The sequence below is a fragment of the Sorex araneus genome, chromosome 3 (genome assembly GCF_027595985.1).
Source record: "Sorex araneus isolate mSorAra2 chromosome 3, mSorAra2.pri, whole genome shotgun sequence".
NCBI lineage: Eukaryota > Metazoa > Chordata > Mammalia > Eulipotyphla > Soricidae > Sorex > Sorex araneus.
Genome location: NC_073304.1, coordinates 204,660,872 through 204,682,352, shown reverse-complemented (window position 1 = coordinate 204,682,352; position 21,481 = coordinate 204,660,872). Strand labels below are relative to the sequence as shown.

Here is a 21,481-nt window from a genome sequence, read left to right as displayed (position 1 = left end):
ACAGCCCCCTCTAGTGGTTCAAAGTATTCACTTCAACTATGAATACATTTTTGTGTATTCATAGTTGGATTGACGGGCTGCAGTGAGACTTATAGTGGGTGAGGAGGCCTTGCACATGGCTAACCCGGTTTGATTCCCAGCATCCTGGGAATCAAATACACATACACACACATATGTAGCACTGTATCACTGCACTGTCTTCCCGTTGTTCATTGATTTGCTTGAGCAGGCACCAGTAACATCTCCATTGTGAGACTTATTACTGTTTTTAGCACATCGAATATGCCACGGGTAGCTTGCCAGGCTCTGCCGTGCAGGCAGGATACTCTCGGTAGCTTGCTGGGCTCTCCGAGAGGGACGGAGGTATCGAACCCGGGTCAGCGGCGTGCAAGGCAAACACCCTACCCGCTGTCCTATCGCTCCAGTTCATATTTATGTGTGTACATATAACATATACATCACACATATATGAATACATTTAAACACACAGGGCAATGAGTAATTGTAACAAAATTACATTGTGTTGTTCCCCTTTGAACCTCTACTTACTGAGCTTGCCAGAATGTCTTTTTACTTTCTTTTATCCTTAAATACTTTACTTTAATCCAACAGGTATTTGCTTCTTCGACCTTTGTAAATGAAAGCTTGGGGGACTGGAGAGAGAACAAGGTAAGATTCTTGCTTTGCATGTGGTCAACCTGGGATCAGTTCCCATTATGGTCTCCCAAACACCAGCAGCTTGTAAGCAAAGAGCCAGGAATAGTTCCTGAGCACTGCCAGGTATGTCCCCTGCCGCTCCTTCCCAAATAAATAAATTGTGCTGTTTAAAGATTTGTGCTGTTGGGCTTGAGAGATAGGGTACTTACCCTATACACAGCTAACCCATGTTTGATCCCCAGTGTCCCATATGATACCTCCAACATCACCAGAAGTAATTCCTAGTGTAGAGGCAGGAGTATCCCGCCCCAAGCACTGTGGGCTGTGGCCCCAAAACAAAGCAAAACTTGTGCTTTTATTTAACTCATATTTATAGAATTTTCTGGGGATAAGGGAAAGATTTAGGAACATAGATGAAAACAAAAATTTTTCTTTTAATGTATCATTCTAGAGTTTCAATATCTCAGTAGTATGTTTCTAGAGCTATTTCTAAAAGTATCAATTTTCCTTAAAAATTGAAGATGCAGGATATATGCAGATTTTTTGGAAAATATGCTATTCTCCATTAATAAGTTTCCTCAATTTCTGTTTCTATGGGTTTATCAGGCAGAAAGAATTATCATGGTGGGACTGGAGCAATAGTACAGCAGGTGGGCATTTGCCTTGCATGTGGCCAACCTGGGTTTGATCCCTGGCGTCCCATGTGGTCCCTTGAGCACCACCAGGAATAACTCCTGAGTGCAGAGCCAGGAGTAAGCCCTGGGCACCGCCGGGTACGACTCAAAAAGCCAATATATCATGGGCCCAGATATAATTTAATAAACTGAGCACATGCTTTACATGTGGAAGGCCTGGCCTGGAGTCCATACTCAGCACCACATCCCCCTGCTCCCACCCCCCCAACCCCTGCCCCAACGCCTCTAGGACCAACTACTGAGCACAAAGCAGAAAGCAGTCCCTGAGTACAGCAGGGTATGATTCAAAACCAAGAAGAAAAACACAAACCCAGAAAGAGTGATCATTCAGTTTTATTACTTAATTAACAGAACTTTGAAAACCTTACAGAAAAAAAGTATTCAAAATATTTTATTTATAAAATTATGGGTGGTTCATAAAAGTAGATCAATGGGCTGAGCACATGCTTTGCACATAAGAGTCCTGGGTTCCATCCCTAGCACCACATGCTTCCCTGAGCACCCCTGGGAATGACCCCCACCAAGTACAAAGCTGGGAGCAGTCTGAGTACCACCAGGTGTGATCCAAAAACAAACAAAAATAAATTTAGGGCTGAGATGGCCCAAAGGGCTGCAAGACATATTTGTTTTATGCTTTGGGGCCACACTGTAGATTCTCAGGTTTTACGGGGTGCTGGGGATTGAACTCAGGTCGGCTGCATGTAAGACTACTACCCATTGTACTATCTCTCCAGCTCCTGGATCATGTGTTTTGCATGTAGGAGCCTCAAGTTTAACCCTTATTTCCACACAGCCCCTGGAGCACTCCCAACCACTGAACTCAGAGTAGTCCCCAAACAAAAACAAACAGAAAAGAACTTGAGGGACTTTTCACCCTTTGTTTAAGTTCAAAGATTGCAGTAACTGGAAACAACTTGTTCTAACAATGTGAAACTGTCCAGAAAGTCTTCTTCTTCAATTCCAAATTTTGTGTACTGATGAACGTAGGCCCTAATGGGAAAAAAAAAGAAGAAAATAAAAAGCAAAGCATCTCAAGCAAATAAATTATACTTGAACAATAAATAGGGCTTTCCTAATTCATGAACATTTGAAAATAGCAGAGTCTCTTAAAATTTTTATATTCAGTGTTTGGGGGCTGGAGTGATAGCTCATTGGGTAGGGCTTTTGCCTTGCATGCAGCCAACCCGGGTTCGATTCCCAGCATCCCATATGGTCCCCTGAGCACCGCCAGGGGTAATTCCTGAGTGCAGAGCCAGGAGTGACCCCTGTGCATCTCCGGGTGTGACCCAAAAATAAAAAAAAAAATTATATTCAATGTTTATGCCAAACATTAGCAAACCTTCAAAATATGTCAATGAAATCAGAAAGCACAGAGCCAGGAATTGTGAACCTGAGAACCACTACTGTGACCCAAACCTCACCCACCTCCAAAGAAAGTGTTCATTAAGCTCCCTGCCTTTTTTCTTGTTTCTTTGGAGCCACACCTGGCAGTGCTCAAGAGCTACTCAAGGCTTAGTCTTCAGGGCACTATGAGGTGCCAGGGATTGAACCTCGGGTTGGCCTCATGCAAGGGCTGCACCCTGCCTACTATGCTATCTCTCCAGCCCCAAATGTCTCTAATAATAACATTTCTATTTAATTTTTTTCATTTAAAAACTACTCTGTATGGAGCTGGAGCAATAGCCCAGTGGGTAGGGCATTTGCTTTGCACGCGGTCAGCCCGGGTTGATCCCATATGGTCCCCTGAGCACCTCCAGGAGTGATTCCTGAGTGCAGAGCCAGGAGTAACCCCTGTGCATTGCCAGGAGTGATCCAAAAAGAAAAAAAAAATTGTCTTGCATGTGACAGACACCCGGGTTTAATCCTCAGTTCCCTGAGGACTACCAGGAGTTATCCCTGAACAGTCAGTTGTTAGCCCTGAGCAGTGCTGGTTGTGGCCCAATATCCGCCCCCTCCCAATAAAGAACATAGAATAACAACAGAGCATTTACTAGTCAGGCACTGCAACAGCTGTATATTTGTTATATTTCTTTTCATTTGGGAGGAAATCTCCCATGCAGTGCTCATGAGATCCGAAGGCCCCACTGGGAATTCTGTCAACCAGACTGGTAGTACAGTACAAGAGCCCAAGGTTGCAATGCTGCTTGGGTCCTGCAGTGCTGTGAAACCTGGGTTACCCTGGCGGGGCTGGGGACCTCCAGGCCACACCAGCTGGTGCTTTGGGAACCATGTGAGGTAGAAATCACCCCCAGTTCAGGTACATGCTAGGCATATGTAGAAACTACTAGTTCCCATCCCTTGTACTAAGTGTTTTTTTTTTTTTTTTGCTTTTTGGGTCACACCTGGCGATGCACAGGGGTTACTCCTGGCTTTGCACTCAGGAATTACCCCTGGCCGTGCTCAGGGGACCATATGGGATGCTGGGATTTGAACCCGGGTCGGCCGCGTGCAAGGCAAACGCCCTACCCGCTGTGCTATCTCTCCAGCCCCATGTACTAAGTGTTTTTATGATTTTTCTCATTTAATGCTCATCACATATCCCCTCAGTGGGTCAAATTGTCCAAATAAAGAAATGAAGCCTAACATGCCCAAAGTTTCACACCTACAAAGTGGGAGCTATGCTTTGGATTGGATATCTTATTCCTTGAAATTCTTACGATGAACCCCAAACTCCAAGGGAATGTACTCGGGAGAAGGGGCCTTAGGAAGGTGACTGGGTCATGCAGGTGAAGCCCAGTGACTCATGAAGGGCATTAGTGCCCTTCTCAGAGGCCTATGGACTTCCCTTTCCCCTTCTACCAATTATGGGTCAGTGAAAACACCACCAATGAAGCAAGAAGTGGACCTTACCTACTTCAAATATGCCAACATCACTGTTTTTTGTTTGTGCAGGGGTCATGCTACGGGGGTCTGTGCTCAGGAGTGACCCTGAGTGATGCTTAAGGGACCATACATGATGTAGGAAATTCCAACCAGGGTCAGCAATGTGCGAGGGAAGTGCCTTAACAGCCCTGGACTATCTTTCCAGTTACATTTAGATCAGTCCAAACAAGGTGATTCCAGATCTTGTCATCCCTTTTTACATTATACTATCTGCCTAAGTTAGAAATGTGTGTTTATATTTTACTTACTTTGAAGCAAACATATTCCATGCTTTGCCCACAATCATATCAAGTGGCTTTACTAAGAACTGACTGTTGCTGACCAAGGCTGCAGACTTTTCATACTTGCTAAAGGCTCGCTGGGTTTTCCATACAGTGAAAGCGTTGTCAGGCTTTAACCAGGAAGTGTACAGAGCTGGATCTTTAAAGCCCTCTGTAGTAAAACAAAGTAAGTCATTTTTATGCAAAAAAAAATTTAGCAATTTGTGAAACAAATTAATAAACATATTTTCTTGTCCCTATCACCATAAATCTCCTTTTATCTGTCCTTTTGGTTTTGTTTGGGGGGGCCACACCTAGTGATGCCAGGACTTACTCCTGGCTCTGCACTCAGGGATTACTCCTGGAGGGACTGAGGAGACTTTTGGGGTGCCAGCAAACAATAGTACAGCTTACTTTGCTGTACTATTGCTCTGGTTCCTCTTTATATTTTTATTTGGTAGTTCTAGACCCAAACTCAGGTCATACACATTCAAGGCAATTGCTCATTGAGCTGCAACCCTATCCTTGTTTTACATTTTATCAAATTTTTGTTGTTGTTGTTTTGGGGCCAGAGAAATAGTGCAGAAAGATGCTTGCCTTGCAAATGGTGGGCCTGGGTTTGATCCCTGGTACCCCATATGGTCCCCTAAATTCTGCTAGAAGTGATCCCTGAGCACAGAAATAGAAGTAAGCCTTTCGCACCACTGATGTGGCATCAAAACACACATACACACAGAGACACACACACACACACACACACTTACAAAAAAATTGTTTTGTTTAGGGGCCGGAGCGATAGCACAGCGGGTAGGGCGTTTGCCTTGCACGGGGCCAACCCAGGTTTAATCCCTGGCATCCCATATGGTTCCCCAAGAACTACCAGGAGTAATTCCTGAGTGCAAAGCCAAGAGTAACCCCTGAACATCGCTGGGTGTGACCCAAAAAGCAAAATAAATAAATAAATAAAATTGTTTTTTTAGTTTCGGACCACACTCAGCACTGCTTAAGGACTACTCCTGGCACAATTCTCCAGAGTTCCTCCCAAAAGGAGAATGAGGTGCTGGGAATTAAACGTGGGCTTCCCACATGCAAATTACATATTCTTATTCTTTCAGCTCTCTTTCTGGCCCCTTATATTATCCTTCAAAGCAAGTTTTAGGGTTAAGGATGTAACTTTGCAGGAAAATACATGCCTTGCATGTGTGAGGTCAGGGTTCAATCTCTGACACTAAGCATGCGCATACATACACACACGTACATTTCATATTGCTTTGGGGAATATGATCCATATTCCAATTTTGGGGGGAGAGATTGTTTTCCTGTTTTTGTTTGATGTGCTCAAGGGCTTATTGCTAACTCTACTCAGGGATCACTCCTGGTACACGGGGCCATATGGGGTGCCAGGGGTCAAACATCAGTCTGCTGCATGCAACGCAAATGCCCTCTCTGCTGTACTATGGCATCTTGCACACTCATCTATCATCTATACTTTTTATTCACTAATGTGTTGTGAACCCATTTTCCATATCAAAAGAAAATAATTTATATCAAAAGCTTCCTTATGTGAAAATAGCATAATCTAGTTGACACATTTTTTTTTTTTTTTTTTTTTTTGCTTTTTGGGTCACACCTGGCAATGCACAGGGGTTACTCCTGGCTCTGCACTCAGGAATCACTCCTGGAGGTGCTCAGGGGACCATATGGGATGCTGGGAATCGAACCCGGGTCGGCCGCGTGCAAGGCAAACGCCCTACCCGCTGTGCTATTGCTCCAGCCCCTAGTTGACACATTTCTGTGTTTGTGTTAGTGTGAATGCTGCAGTGGATCTCTGTACAAGAACATCTTGGTGAGGGGCTGATGTGTCTCAGAGAGGGAAGTCTGGGTATGGCTGGGAGGCTGTGGTCAGCCTGTCCTTCAAGGTTTACTCGTGCTGAAGCTCAGATATGCCTCAGAGCAGAGGGAGGAAACCAACAACTGGGCAGCAGAGTGTTCAGATTCAGAAGAATTACACTGTCTTGCTGAAACACTTTCTATTTTTTGGTGTCACCTTAGACTGACATAAAAGGTTACATCTGCTACTAAAACACAGTTATGGGCTGGACAATACTACAGTGGGTAGAGGGCCTGCCCCTTGAGAGCAAAGCTAGGAGTAAGACCTGAGCACCACCAGCTGTGGCCCCAAAACTAAAATAATAAAATTAAAAACAAAACTGCAGAGTTACCATCTTTCTTTCTCTAAGAATAAATTCAAGGCCTTTTTTTTTTTTCAGCATGTACATGAGCAAAACCTCCATTTTAATGTTCCCCCTAACTTCTGCTTACCCAGCTCTGCACTTTGCACCTCCTTCCCACGCAGGATGAGCAGGTTAGCCAGGGAAGTGTTGAAGTGCGGCTCGGAGCCCAGGGCCTTCTTGCCCAGAGGGGGACGTCCTGAGAAGGGAGGCCGGACCTGCCAATCAATACCTATTACCAGGGAAAACACAGATGTTACAAATGACTTTGAGCAACAGGGAAATGTATTGTGTTATGTATATTTTATATTAACTTTTATTTAACACCTAAAAGGTGTTTGTTTTAACTGCTAAAAGAGTGTTAAACTTTGGTTCTGGAGCAATAGTACAGCAGGTAGGGTGTTTGCCTTGCATGCAGCCAACCTAGGTTCGATCCCCCAGTATCCCATATGGTCCCCCAAGCACTACCAGAAGTAATTCCTGAGTGCAGAGCCTGGAGTAACCCCGAAGCATCACAAGGTGTGACCCAAAAAGGAAAAAAAAAAGTATTCTAAAGTGATTTTGACTCCTCAGTTCTGAGGAAAATATGAGACAGTCTTCGCTGAGTAACTGAAGTGTGGTGGTGGGTGTGAGGAATAACTACTGATACATGTAACAATAAAAAGGAATCTCAAGACATTCAGTAAAGGGGCTGGAGAGATAGCACAGCGGGTAGGGCGTTTGCCTTGCACGCGGCCGACCCGGGTTCAAATCCCAGCATCCCATATGGTCCCCTGAGCGCGGCCAGGGGTAATTCCTGAGTACAGAGCCAGGAGTAACCTCTGTGCATCGCCAGGTGTGACCCAAAAAGCAAAAAAAAAAAGAGAGACATTCAGTAAAGGCAAACTGAATTTTGCAGGTTATGTACTAGTGTGTGATACTATTTTTAAAAAATGGAATGGAAACAAACATGGTACTCATCTGAAATTTGTGGAGGGAAACAAAATTTGAGGTGATTAAGAAGCCCCCAGGGAGACCTTAGGAATTTCTGCGAGAGTTTCTCTGGACTGAAAGCCAGTGGCTTCCACGGGGCTGGATCACACTAAGAGCTCCAGGGCCGGCATCCTTCCCAGCCTGTGGGCTGCAGGTTTGTAAAATACCATTTACCTTCTTCCATTTTCGCATTAGAAATGAGCATCTGTCTCAAATGCTTCAGGAGGCCAGCCCAAGTAAACGTGCTATATGCCAGCAAGTTCTCAGACATTTGTGGAATGTTACGAACACCGAGCATCTTAAATTCAGGATGGGGAACTAAACTCTCCATTAAATCTCCTGTGAAGGAAAAAAAAAGTATGAATTAGAATTTTGGTTGTTTTGAGTCATACCTAACAGTGGTCAGGGTTTAATCTAGTTCTGTGCTCAGGAATCACTCCTGGTAGTGCTCAGGAGACTGTTTGTGGTACTAGGGATGGAATCCAGAGCAGCTGCATGTAAGGCAATGCTTTAACCTTTATCTTTCCGGCACAGGCATAAACTTTTTTTTTTTTTTTAAGTTTGGGCCACACTTTGGGCTTAGTCTTGGCTCTATGTTTAGGGATCACTTTTGGCAGTGATCAAACCCAGGTCAGTCACATACACTCTACCCACTATACTATCTCTCACGTCCCACTGCATGAACTTCTGATACACACATGAATGATTCTCAGAGATTATCATGATCAGCAAGAGAAGCCAGGCATGTAGACCCAAGCATACACAAACACTGAATGATCCCATGTCAGGAGCAGAAACTACTAATTTATTGGGACAGGATGAGAGAAGTTGGTATTACCCAGCTTTTATAATAGTGATTTTAAGCAAAGGTGCCAACACCTGCCTTACCCACGCTTTAGCAACTGTACTGTCTGGCCCTGAATTAGATTTTATAATGCCACATTGTTCCTATTATCTCTATTAACATTGCTGTGATGGCTTTTCAGGCAAAAATATTTTGTACTCAAAGGCAAGAAATGCTTAAACTATAAAAAAAAGTACATAAAATTTCAGAGACTGTATTTTATAGACTATTTCATTCCACCATTTTAGGATGACTGAAAAAAAAATACATACTCTGAAAAAGGAAACAAGGGTAATGAAGCTAGGTAACTGGAAATGTGAACAAAATATTCAGCTAAATCTCAGAAAAACAAAGCAAGAATGAGAGTTAACATTTTATAGCCATTGTGTCATCAGTAAATACTCCTTTAGAAAATTTATTTCTATGGCTAAATGATATCCAGAACCTGTTAACAGAAAAATCCTCTAGAAAAGTAGACAGAGGGTGGGGGCTGGAGTGATAGCACAGCAGGTAGGGCATTTGCCTTACAAGCGGCCGACCTGGGTTCAATTCCCAGCATCCCATATGGTCCCCTGAGCACCGCTAGGAGTAATTCCTGAGTGCAAAGCCAGGAATAACCCCTGTGCATCACTGGGTGTGACCCCCCCACCAAAAAAAAAAAGCAAAAAAAAAGTAGACAGAGGGGATGAAAAATAGTAGAGCAGGTAGGATCTTTGCTGTGCATGTGGCTGACCCATTTTTGATCCCTGGTACCACATATGGTCCTCTAACCCCAGAAGTGATCTCTGAGCACAAAACCAGAGCACAGATGGGTGTGATCCAATAACCCAAAAGAAAAGGAATGGAGTTAGTAGGCATTTATCACTCTTTTGAGAAATTTAGTAACTTCTCAAAACTTCTATATATGAGAGGAGCTAGGGACAGATGGACAGATACCTTTTCATGCCAATTGTGCATGAGGGGAATACACACCTAATGGATTTCTCCGGTAGTTACACATGCCCTCTGCAGAATAAGTAGGTTGGAACACACTTCCTAGCTGATGTGCAAGGACTTGATTTATATCACTGAATGAGATCTGCTTGATTTTCATCAGTTTTGCACAGATCTTATGAAGAGCATCATTCTCATGGACGAGAAGGGCTTCTGAAGATCGGTACAAGTGAGAAAGAGTCAAAATGGAGTTGTAGTTCTGAACAATAACCTGAACAGGAAGAGAGTCAGCAAGAAAGGCAGGAGAGATTAGTGGTTAAGAAGGTAGCTTCTAGGGGGCTGGAGCAATAGCACAGCGGGTAGGGCGTTTGCCTTGCACGCAGCCAACCTAGGTCCGATTCCCAGCATCCCATATAGTCCCCTGAGCACCGCCAGGAGTAATTCCTGAGTGTACAGCCAGGAGTAACCCCTGTGCATCGCCAGGTGTGATCCAAAAAGAAAAAAAAAAAAAGGTAGCTCCTAGGTTGGAGTGATAGTACAGTGAATAGGGAGTTTGCCTCACACGCGGCTGACCCAGGTTAAGTCCCCAGCACCCCATATGGTCCCCCAAGCATTCCAGTAGGGATTCTTCAATACAGAGTCAGGAGTAAGCCCTGAGCTTTTCCAGGTGTAGCACAAAAAACTAAAAGAAAAAAGCAGCTTCTGGGCCAAAAAGTTTGTATAGGGGTTAAGGCACTTGCCTTGCATAGAGCCAAATATGGTTCAATCCTTGACAACACTTGGTCCAGGGGTAACTCCTGAGCATAGTCAGGAGCCACCTTTTGGTACCACTTTACTATGGTATGCCCACCCTTCTCCCTCACTACCCAATTTCTTGAAAAAATAAAAGTAAAAATAATTTAAAAAAAGGAGCTACTGAAGGCATCCCAGGTTCAAATCCTTGCTCTATGACTTTCCAGATACATGATCGTTTTTGGCCACACCAGGCCATACTCAGGAATTACTCCTTCTCTGTACTCAGGAATCACTCCTGGAGAGCTCGGGGTACTATATGAGATAACAGGAATAGAACCTGGGCTGGCCGCGTACAAGACAAGCACCTTACACGTAATTCTATCTCTCCAATCCTGAGATATATGATCTTAAACAAATTATTTAAATCTCGGTTGATAATATGATCTCTCCAAACTCCAGATATGATTATAAACAAATCATTTAAATGCCTCAGTTAGCTCATTTATAATGTGATATAAGAGTTATGAGGGTGGGGGTAGGCAGAGAGATAGTCCAGTAGGTAAAGCACTGGCCCTGTATGAGGCCAACCAGGTTTTGATCCCTGGCACCACACATGTGTCCCAGAGTCCTGCCAAGAGTGATGCCTGAGCTAGTAGCAATACAGAGTCAGTAGTAAGCCCTTTGCATTACCAGGTGTGGCCCAAAACAAAACAGAGCAAAAAATTATGGGTTGGAGAGATTGTATTGGAATTAAAGTGTCTGTGCTGCATGCAGCCAACCCTAATTCAATTACTGGCACTGCATGTGATCCTTAGGCATTTCCAGGAATGACCCTGAAGCACTTCCATGAATAACTCTTTGCACAGAGCCAGGAGTAGCCCAGGTGTGGACCAAACCCCAGTACCCTCCCAAAGAGAATTGTATTAGCCTCTGAAAGTATTAAGGAGTAATGGTACACAAGTAAAGCACTTACATAAGGACTTGATAAATGATCACTATCACATTTTCCTACATCAGTTCCTACAGTTACTTATCTTAGAGGGTGGGCACACCCAGCCATTCTCAGGGCTTACCCAGGCTTTGTGTGTCAGGGGCAATATGCGTTGTTGCTGTCTGGAATTGAACTGAGGTCAGCTGGATGCAAGACAAGCACCTTAACTCCTGTACTATCTCTCTGGCCCCCCCTTAACTCCATTTTATTATTTCTCCTACTGTGCTGGTGGTGAGTGATTGGTTCAAATATAAATTTCCTCTCAAATAAAAGAAATGAAAATTCTTTACATTTACAGGTTGGCAATGACACCTACAATCCCTCAAATACCCTACCCACTGTACTACTGCTCCAGCACTTCCTTGGAATTTTAAAAACAAAGGTACCTCATTTGTTTGAGAAAGTTGTTTTATTTGGGGGAGAGCACATTCAGTAGTTAAAATAGAAATGAAAGCAGTGCTCAGGAGCTGCTTTAGTTCTGTGCTTGGGGATCACTCTCAGTGGCACTCAGGTTCCTTGCAAAGCATCTGCCTGAGCCCACCGAGGAGTCTCCCTGGTCCTACTGCAAGTTTAAGCAAACTCGACTGTTTATGAAAATAGCATCCTGAAACAAGAACTTAACATTTCTAGAGAGGAAGGTCTATCTTTAAAACTACAATTATTGGGGCCGGAGCGATAGCACAGCGGGTAGGGCGTTTGCCTTGCACGCGGCCGACCCGGGTTCGATCCCCGGCATCCCATATGGTCCCCCAAGCATCGCCAGGAGTAATTCCTGAGTGCAAAGCCAGGAGTAACCCCTGAGCATCACTGGGTGTGACCCAAAAAACAAAAAAAAAAAAAAAATAAAAATAAATAAAACTACAATTATTTAAACTGCAAAGAATACCAAATATAAATATTTCAAATAAGCTCATACCTCACCAGTTCCATAAGGCCATATAATCTGATTCATTTTCAAAGAGTTTGAGTATTGATCTTGTAAATTCTGTGTAATGAAGGCTCCGAGCCCTGATCCTGTGCCCCCAGCCATACTCATTATAATAAAAAAGCCACTCAAAGAGTCACATTTCTCCACTTCTTTCTGGATTAGGTTCATTATAGATTCTTCATGCCTGGGTCCATGAACAGAGTATCTATGTAATGCAAAAGAAACAAATACAAATACCTTTCAATTTGAACAGTAATGGAAAGCAAAACTCAATATACAGGATATTGAAGGCTTTTTAGTTTTCATTTTACTTTTATTTTTTGGTTTGGGGGCTGCTCGAGGCTAATTCCTGCCTTGTGCTCAGGGATTACTCCTGGCAGGCTAGGGGGCCAGCTGGGGGCTACCTGTGCCACCCAGTGGTGCTCAAAGTCTCCAGAGTCACACCCAGGGGCCGTCAGGGCTGCAGTTGGTGATTCTAGGGGACCATATGTGCTGTCAGAGACCATGGAAGGCATGCACCTCAACTCCTGTACTATCTCTCCAAATCCCAGAGAGTTATTTCTATAGGTCATTTCTTTCTTTCTCTCTCTTTTGTGTTTTGCTTTGTTTTTGTTTTGGTTTTTGGTCCTTACCCACCCATGCTCGGGCTTATTCCTGACTATACACAGGGATCACTCCCAGTAAATTCAAGAGACCATATGGGGTGTCAGGGATTGAATTTGTGTCTACCACATGCAAGGCAAGTGTCCTACCCACTGTTCTATCTCCAGCCCCCGATAGGTCATTTCTTTAACTAAAGACCTCAATGATCAGGGTCAGAGAGATGAGTTGTGTTCAAATGGGCTGACTTCAAGCTTTACATGCAAGGGTTGAGGTTTTATTCCATGATCCCCCAAGCACAGTCCCTGGGCAGCAACAATATGACCCCAAAACAAAACAAAACGACAAACTACACACACACACACACACACACACACACACACAATATTATTTCTGGGATCAGAGTAATAGCACAATGGTAGAGTGCTTGTCTTGCACGCGGCCAACCAGGATTCAATCCCTGGCAGCCCACATTGTCTCCCAGGTCCTACCAGGAGTCTCTGAGAGCAGAGCCAGAAATAAGCCCTGAGCACAAGTTTATGATACAACATAATATATGATATTCTTAACAAGCCTTCTAAAGCAATGATTCTGTAATTTTGTTGCACTTTAGAATTATCTAGGGAAGCTTTGAAAAAGCCAACACTTGTACTTCAACTCAAACCAATGAAATCAGAATTTCTGGAAGAATTCCAGGAAATATTACTACCTTGCTGCATTCCCCATTAACTGGAATACCTATCAGATAAAGTTATATGAATAAGTTTGCTGACACTCTAATAGCGAAGAAAAAGACACCTAATTTCATTATTATTACATTGACCTGAACCAAAAGAGTACTGCTTTTTCACGGGGGCTGGAGAAATAGTACAGAGAGTAAGGCTTTTACCTTGCATGCTACTGTGGCCGTGGCCTGATTGGATCCCCAGCACTATACATGGCCCACTGAACACAGCTGGGAGTCACTCCTGAGAAGAGAGCCCTTGAACACCTCTGGCTGCGATCCAAACTATCTCCCCCCCTCGCCAAAGAGTTTCTTTTTTTTTTTTTTTTTTTGCTTTTTGGGTCACACCCAGCTATGCTCAGGGGTTACTCCTGGCTTTGCACTCAGGAATTACTCCTGTCGGTGCTCAGGGGACCATATGGGATGCCAGGGATCAAACTCGGGTCGGCCGCGTGCAAGGCAAACGCCCTACCCGCTATGCTATCGCTCCGGCCCCCAAAGAGTTTCTTTTTTGCAAAATAATAATTTAAATTTAATTTTTAATTTTGGATTTTGATCTACAAAATTTTTAATTTTTATTTTTGGATTTTGATCTGACAATGCTTAGGGGTTACTCCTGGCTCTGCACTCAGAAATTACTCCTGGCAGTACTCAGGGGACCATATGGAGTGCAGGGATTAAACCTGGGCCAGCAACATGCAAGGCAAACACCCTACCTGCTGTATTATCATTCTAGATCCAACACTTTAAATATTAAAAGAGGGATTTTAAGATTTTGTGCGTATCATATCAAGGTGTAACTGGTATTGTAACTACACCAGTGACTGTGCAGCTCTATTTAAAATGAAAATCATGAGAACCCATTCTTACCCATACGCCCAGTTGTTTCCAGAACCTTGCTTTTGACAGAGGCATGCTTGCTGACCATATTTCCACCGGCCAGAATGGGCAGCCTTTGACAACACTTGATTGATAACTTTTGGTTCCATGTCAATAAGTACGGCCCGAGCAACTGGAACTTAGAGAAGTGGGGGAAAAAAATAATTAAAAGGCAGATATTTCATATGCTTTGCTTGGGTTAATTCAGAGCAGAAACTTCTAATTCTAAGAAATAGTAAAATCCAGGGAGTTAACTCAAAAAGGTTTGAAGTGTAGACATTGCATTCAGGAGGCCAGGGTTTGATCCCTGGCACTTTAGGGGAGCAAAAGGTACATTTTGCTTCCCTACATTCAGGACATTCAGGACTGACCCTTGAGCACACAGCCTGGAGTAGCCCCCAAACATCAAAAATAAACAAAAGTTCCAGAAGTTGAGAATAGAAAGATGTGTTATACTCCTTAGAAATTGAGGTGGGCAATAGCAGGTATATAAAGATGGCTTAGAATGTTCAATTTCCTAAACTGCATGAATTAATGTGGGCTAAAATTAATGTGGGTTAAAATTATGATGTGGGCTAAAATAATGTGGATCAGGTATCAAAGCATCTGCTGAGTATTTACAAGTGCCAAGGACAATGATGAGAAAATACAGAGATAAAGACAATTATCTATCTGGCCTAGAACAACTAGTGGGAGAGAGGAAATGCAACAGTTAATCAATAGTATGATTGATATGACCCAGGCTCAATCCACATTAACAGCAGCATATTCCAAGGCACAGAAATGCCATAAAGTGCCAGGGAGATAGCTCGAAGGCTAAAGCACATGCTTTGGCAGTGGTACCCTGAGTGCTGAGCCAGGAGTAGCCCCCAAGATCCCCCAAGTGTGATCCCAAAACCTAAAATTCAAGACCAGAGAGACAGCTTGATGGTTTAGCACACTTATTTTTTGTGCAGGAGTTCCAGGCTTGTTCTCCCTATACCATATGATCCCCACTGAGCACCCCCACCTCCCCAAGCGTTAGCCTAGGAGTAGTTCCTGAGCACTACTGGAAGTGGCCTAAAAATAAACAAAAAGGCACTGGAGAGACAGTACAGTGGGGAAGGCTCTAGCCATGCATATGGCTGACTGGGTTTGATCCTCACATCCTGTAATAGTTCCCTGAGCCCTGCCAAGAATGATCCCTGAACACAGAACAGGAATAAGGCCTGAGCACTGCTGGGTGAGACCCCCAAACCTAAATAATAATAACAACAAATCCCTACAAGAGCAAAAATAAGCAAACAAATGCCATGAAAACAACAATCTCAGGGTTGTTGAAGTAGAGAGGGAGGAGGAGGAGAGAAAAGTGATAGATGAGGCTGGAAGGCAGCCAAAGCTCTGATACTAAAGTCCTTGTATGCAAGGCTAAACATTGAAAATGTATCTTTCAGGAAACGTGCCCTCCTGAAAACTTTCAAGCAGAGGAAGAATAGTCAGATGCCTTATTATTTTGAGAGGGGGAGGAGAGTGAGTGGGATTTGGGGGCCACATTTGGCTGTGCTAGACAGTTACTGTGGGCTGTGTTTGGGGATTTCTCCCAGTGATGCTCATGGGACATATGGTGCGGGGAATCAAACCTGAGCCTCCAGCAAGCAAAGCAGCATTGAACTGCCTCTCTTGGCCAGAGGTCTTGTCTAATACAGCAGTACAGCGGACAGATATGATTGCCTTGAAACAATCCAAGTAAGAGAAGACTCTGAATTAAGGCAATGGCAAGATGAAAAAGGTAGATATCAGGAGATATGTATACAGGAGGTAAATTAAGTTGATGTTTGATGGTATATGAACTAAAAGAGCTCAAGTTTTATTTATTTACTTATTTTCTCTTTTTGATTTGTGGGCCACATCTGGTAGTGCTCAGGTGTCACTCCTGGCAGTGTTCAGAGAACCATGTGATGCCAGGGCTTGAATCTGGGTCTCTTATATGCAAAGCATGTGCTCAGCCCATTGAGTCATCTTTTCAGCCCCAAGAGCCCAAGTTCCAATGGGGGTAAAAAAAAATGAACATTCTTGGAATGGAGATAATGAGCCTGAGGTACAAATGGGACATCAGTAGAACTGTCTGGTAATTAGACTGAAAAGAGCAAGAGAGTCACCAGTATAAAAAGAGAAAAATTACAAGGTATATGATTATTAGTCCAGGATCAGCTATACTCTTAGGACAGAGATGCATCTTAAATGTGACTGTTGCAGAAGAAAAATTCAGAGGAGGAGTTTCAAAGAAGATGTTTTTTAGTTATTACATTTAGCACTGCACTGCACTGCCGTCCCATTGTTCATCAATTTGCTTGAGTGGGCACCAGTAACGTGTCCATTGTCAGACTTGTTACTATTTTTGGCATATCGAATATGACACGGGTAGCTTGCCAGGCTCTGCTGTGCGGACCGGATACTCTCGGTAGCTTGCCGGGCTCTCCAAGAGGGACGGAGGAATTAAACCCAGGTTACCCACATGCAAGGCAAACGCCCTACCCACTGTGCTATTGTTCCAGTTATTACATTTAATATAGAGAATTCAAATGAATTATGATAAAATAACACAGAACCCAGTGGCTTAACTCACTGACTTAGGCCATGCAATTTGTGTTAAAAGCCACAACAATTTTGAGCCACCAGTGGCACACACTGGCATTGATGTGTTTAAATTGCTTGCCTGGCAAACATAAGACAGTAAATTCAAGTACTATGACACATCAAGTACTTGACAGCCGCACTGTTTGGGATCTGCAGAGAATGGAAAGACAAAAAGGAAAAAGTCATTGGATCTGGTATTAAGGAGTTATTGCAATATTTTCTGTTGCAGGACAGAAGCAGGATTTTAGTGGATAAAGATTATCCTTTGAGAATCTTGCATGAAAAAGGAAAGACAGGGATCAGAGTGATATACAGTTGGTAGAGTGCTTGCCTTGCGGGTTGAACCCAGGTTAGATCCCCTGCACCCTATATGGTTTCTTAAGTGGTTCCTGAGCACCACTGTGTATGGACCCAAAACAAACAAACAAACAAACAAATAAATAAATAAATAGAGCTAGAGCTGTGACACAAATCAGTAGTAAAGCATGTGTCTACATGCATGAGGCCTTGGGATCAATCCCAGGCTAAAGTGGGCAGGGAGGGTAAAAAGGATAATAGAGCTACACAGTCAAGAGGCTGGAGCGATAGCACAGTGGGTAGGGCATTTGCCTTCCACGCAGCCAACCCTGGTTCGAATCCTAGCATCCCATATGGTCCCCTGAGCAATGCCAGGAGTAATTCCTGAGTGCACAACCAGGAGTAACTGCTGTGCACCGCCAGGTGTGACCCAAAAAAAGCTACACAGTCACACAGTCAAGAGGCAAGTTTTTTTTGTTTTTTTTTTTTTTGCTTTTTGGGTCACACCCGGCAATGCACAATGCACAGGGGTCACTCCTGGCTCTGCACTCAGGCATTACCCCTGGCAGTGCTCAGGGGACCATATGGGATGCTGGGAATTGAACCCGGATTGGCCGTGTGCAAGACAAATGCCCTACCCGCTGTGCTATCACTACAGCCCCAAGAGGTAAGTTTTGTCTGGTTTTAGATCCATAGGATCAAAGCACACTTAGCTAATGGGAAGCAGCCACTAGAAGGTAAAGGTGGTTAATATAGAAAAGACAGTTTTAGAAAAATGGAAAAGAATGTCTGAACGTCAGGGAGAGTGCTTAGCCTTGAAGAGGTTGCATGTTAAAGACAGAACTATGGATTATACATACCTCCATTTTTCTCTTCACTAAAAAATCTTTCCTTGCAAGATGCTTGATATGCCTCATTCTCTTTTTTAGAGCAGAGTCCCTCAAGATAATATGAGTCTCTAAATAAAGCATCAAACACTTCAAAACCAATCTGATTTCCACACTGACCAAGTTGTACTGTTACAATTGACATGCTGGGACAACATAAATAAAGAAATAAAGTGAGGCAGCCAACCTGTTAAAAAAAAACAAAAACAAAAATAGAGGCCTTGAGAACCCTATTATTAACAAAGAATAAACATTCATGTGCTAATGTATACACCAATAAAATATATCTGGAGAGACACCGCAGGTAGGATGATTGTTTTGTACTCAGTCAACCCAGATTCAATCCCCAGATGCTGACCACCCCTGTACCCCAGCAGGCACCAGGAGTGATCCCTGAACACAGAGCCAGGAGTAAGCCCTGAGAATTGTCAGGTATGGCCCAAAAAACATTGAGAGAGAGAGAATTTAAAAATGTGTTTTGGTTGAAGGCGTAGTAGAGTACACTTCAAACCACATGGATATATAGAATACACAAGTTAGCTCAATAAATGCACACTTTAATAATATTATCTCCTTTTTAAATAATGACATGCTCTTTACCATTCATCATTTTTTGCTTTTTTTATTTTTAGTTCTTTTTGTTCTAGGACCACACCCTGCTATGCTCAGGGCTTACTCCTGGCTGTGTGCTCAGGGGACTATATGGGATGTCGACGATGGAACCCAGGTCAGCCGCGTTCAAGGCAAGTACCTGGCCCGCAGTTGTGTCTGGCCCCACCAATCACCTTTCTAGCTCCGTAACTATGTAACGTTTATTAAAAAGGCGTGTTTGACAAGAGAAATGAAGCTTAGACAAAACCAAGATGAAATATTAGAGCAACTTTTCCTGTCTTTAAAAAAATAAAAGATACATTTTGATAAGTACCTCACACTAGATCTGTGCAGCACTGCAAAGAGCTTAGAAGGCTCATGTTCCAAACAACCCTGCAAAACAGATATAATTACTCTCATTTTACAGATAAGGAAACAAGTTCTTAATAGTTTCGACTTTCGGAAGACCAGTGAACTTGGAAATCGCAACACCAAAGCGCTCCCTCTCCCCCATCACCAGCAGGAGTTCCCGCTTTAACTTCACTCACAGCAGCCTCAGAAACAGCCGTTTCCGAACAGTTCAAACTTCAGCAAGCCTTATGCGCATGCTCACTTTAAACCCTACAAGCGCTACCCCGCCCTCCAAAAAAAAGAAAAATCCCACCCTAGCAAGAACGAATGCGCATGTTCCACAAACGAAGTTTGTGTGTGTGTATGTGCGTGTGTGTGCGTGTGTTTTCAGGAGGTTAATTACGCATGTTCAATTTCAATTTATCAACTTCAGACACGGCACGCATGCTCACAGTCCATCAGACGCTTTCGAGGACAAGGCGCATGCTCCGGCTGCTCAGCGCGGCTTCGACTGTCCGTGTGCGCATGTTCCCGCCCGGACCTGGCTCCCGGCGAGAGCTCTACGCATGTCCATTGCCCACACTAGGGCTTCAGAGAGCGGTGCACGCATGCGCCGCCGCTGAACCGGAGTAGCCAGTCGAAGGCCTAGGCGCAGACGCACTACGCCCAAGCAGCCGATGATGGCGGCAGCGGCGGCGGTGGCTGCGGCGGGTCCGGGCCCATGAGGCGACGACGGAGGCGGGACGGCTTTTACTCAGCGCCAGACTTCCGAGACCAGGAAGCTGAGGACATGGCAGGAGTGTTTGACATAGACCTGGACCAGCCAGAGGACGCGGGCTCTGAGGATGAGCTGGAGGAGGGGGTGAGGCCCGGGGTCCCGGGCGCGGGGGGGGGCCCGAGGTGACAGGGCCGGGGCGGTGGCGCGGGCCCGGGAAGCCCGGCGGGTCTGAGAGCGCGGAGACCCCCGGGAGGCGCGTGGAGTTTGCTGGGGGGAGCTGCGGCTCCGCGCGGCCCCGGGGCGGGAGAGCGGGCGGGGCCCCGGGGACCTGGCCCTTAGGTGTGGACCCGCTGCGGGGCTCGCAGGTGCAGGTCGCGCGCCCCCCGAGCCCCGGATCCGCGCAGCCCGCGAGGGCTTGGTGCAGGGAACGAGAAGCAGTGCGTGGTCAGTTCCCGGATCTTTCGGACTTGAGCGTTTCGGGGCGCGAGTGGTGGAAGCGCGTGTTGGGGCGGGCGGGGGCGGGGGGGTTGCCTGCGTCCGCTGGGTGTCCCGTAAGTGCAGGTGAAGCGCGGAAAGGTTCCGCTCGGAGGAAGATTTCGGGTGTTCAGACCTCCCGCAACCGCCTCTCCTCGGCCTGTCGCTTCTCTCCTAGGAAGCGCTCAGCTGTTCGAAGTGACAGCTGAAAACTTCTGTCGGGAGTAGCGCTGCTGCTGCTGCTGCTGTTACAACCACCAGGAGTTTTATTTCGGGAGCAAGGGGGCTCTGCTGCATCTTCCAGGGTTGGTTTGTTACCCTTTTTTTTTTTTTTTGCTAACCCCCTCCCGTGTGACTTTTTTAAAAAAAATTCTCCAAAGAGCATTTATAATAACAGACGGTACTTGTAACTTACTTTTCCCCTAGTTGAAGATGTCTACATTTTTTCCAAAATACTTTATGTAATTTGGGGGTGGAAAAAAACCAGCGTTGACAGCTGTGATTTGGCTTGCCAAAAATAAATTGCTTGAACTGAGACTTGTGAATGGTGGTGTGAGGGCTTTCCGTGCTGTAACTGAGGGTACTAAATTTAGAATCGTTTTTCCTAATGCAAAGTTTGCCTTTACCTTCGCTGTCTTAGTATCTTAGTAGTTCACTATGGAATATTACTTTTTCAAGTGAAATGTATTGAAGAGGGAAAAAAATAGTTGCATTTGTCTAAAGTTTTAAAATGGTTTTGTCACACGAAATCACGGCTTTTGGGCAGATGATCATTAATTGCAGCCTCGTGGTAATTCAGATTCTAAATTCTGTTGTATAGATGCTTAGAAGGGTTAATGACAGGTGTCAGATGTTTGTTCTGACTGCACAAGGAGCTGTCCTTCCTTTCCCTCACTTGATTTTTCTATTGAGGCAAGTAAGTTGGTTTCTGCTTGCTCACAAAAGATTGAGATCCTCTTGTATAAAGAACTTCGAAAACTTTAAGAAAGTAGGCTAAAATAATACTGTCTTTTTTTTCATAGTGCAGTAGATGACAGTTTGGAAGGTGGGTATTGAGAAAATGTGCTTTGTTTTTTTTAAAAGGTATTGGGGTCTAAATTCCAGTTAGTGTCTTAAATAATGTGATAGAATAACTACAATTTGAAGCAATTTTTAAAATTACTTTTACTACATATACCATATTTTTTCATTAGTTATATTGACTCCATATGGTAG

At 44.3% G+C, this 21,481-nt stretch overlaps 2 protein-coding genes across 6 annotated transcripts in view; one reads left to right on the top strand and one right to left on the bottom strand.

Moving 5' to 3' along the window:
- Positions 1 to 1,688: 1,688 nt before the first annotated feature.
- Positions 1,689 to 19,646, bottom strand: TUBD1 (tubulin delta 1). The gene is made up of 9 exons (XM_055130143.1): positions 19,058 to 19,646; positions 18,106 to 18,319; positions 14,324 to 14,471; positions 12,118 to 12,334; positions 9,515 to 9,746; positions 7,873 to 8,037; positions 6,818 to 6,958; positions 4,484 to 4,667; positions 1,689 to 2,342 (listed from the first exon to the last, which is right to left on the bottom strand). The coding sequence occupies exons 2-9, from the start codon at positions 18,275 to 18,277 to the stop codon at positions 2,240 to 2,242; spliced, it is 1,362 nt and encodes a 453-aa protein (XP_054986118.1). The 5' UTR covers positions 18,278 to 18,319; positions 19,058 to 19,646; the 3' UTR covers positions 1,689 to 2,239.
- RPS6KB1 (ribosomal protein S6 kinase B1) overlaps positions 19,647 to 21,481 on the top strand; it is a 57,126-nt gene continuing 55,291 nt past the window's right edge. For 3 of the 5 annotated variants that reach the window (XM_055130139.1, XM_055130141.1, XM_055130142.1), the window contains exon 1: positions 19,647 to 19,936. In XM_055130139.1, the coding sequence (XP_054986114.1) occupies positions 19,796 to 19,936 (141 nt within the window). In that variant the 5' untranslated portion in view covers positions 19,647 to 19,795. The remainder of the gene's footprint in view (positions 19,937 to 21,481) is intronic. The other 2 variants (XM_055130140.1, XM_004608607.2) reach the window with 2 other exon arrangements.

Coding starts and splice junctions, on each gene's coding strand:
- TUBD1 (XM_055130143.1), bottom strand. CDS start 18,277: ATGTCAATTGTAACAGTACAACTTGGTCAGTGTGGAAATCAGATTGGT. Junction 12,335..14,323: donor GGAAACAACTGGGCGTATGG/GTAAGAATGGGT, acceptor TGCATTACATAG/ATACTCTGTTCATGGACCCA. Junction 2,343..4,483: donor TGGAATATGTTTGCTTCAAA/GTAAGTAAAATA, acceptor TTTTCCCATTAG/GGCCTACGTTCATCAGTACA.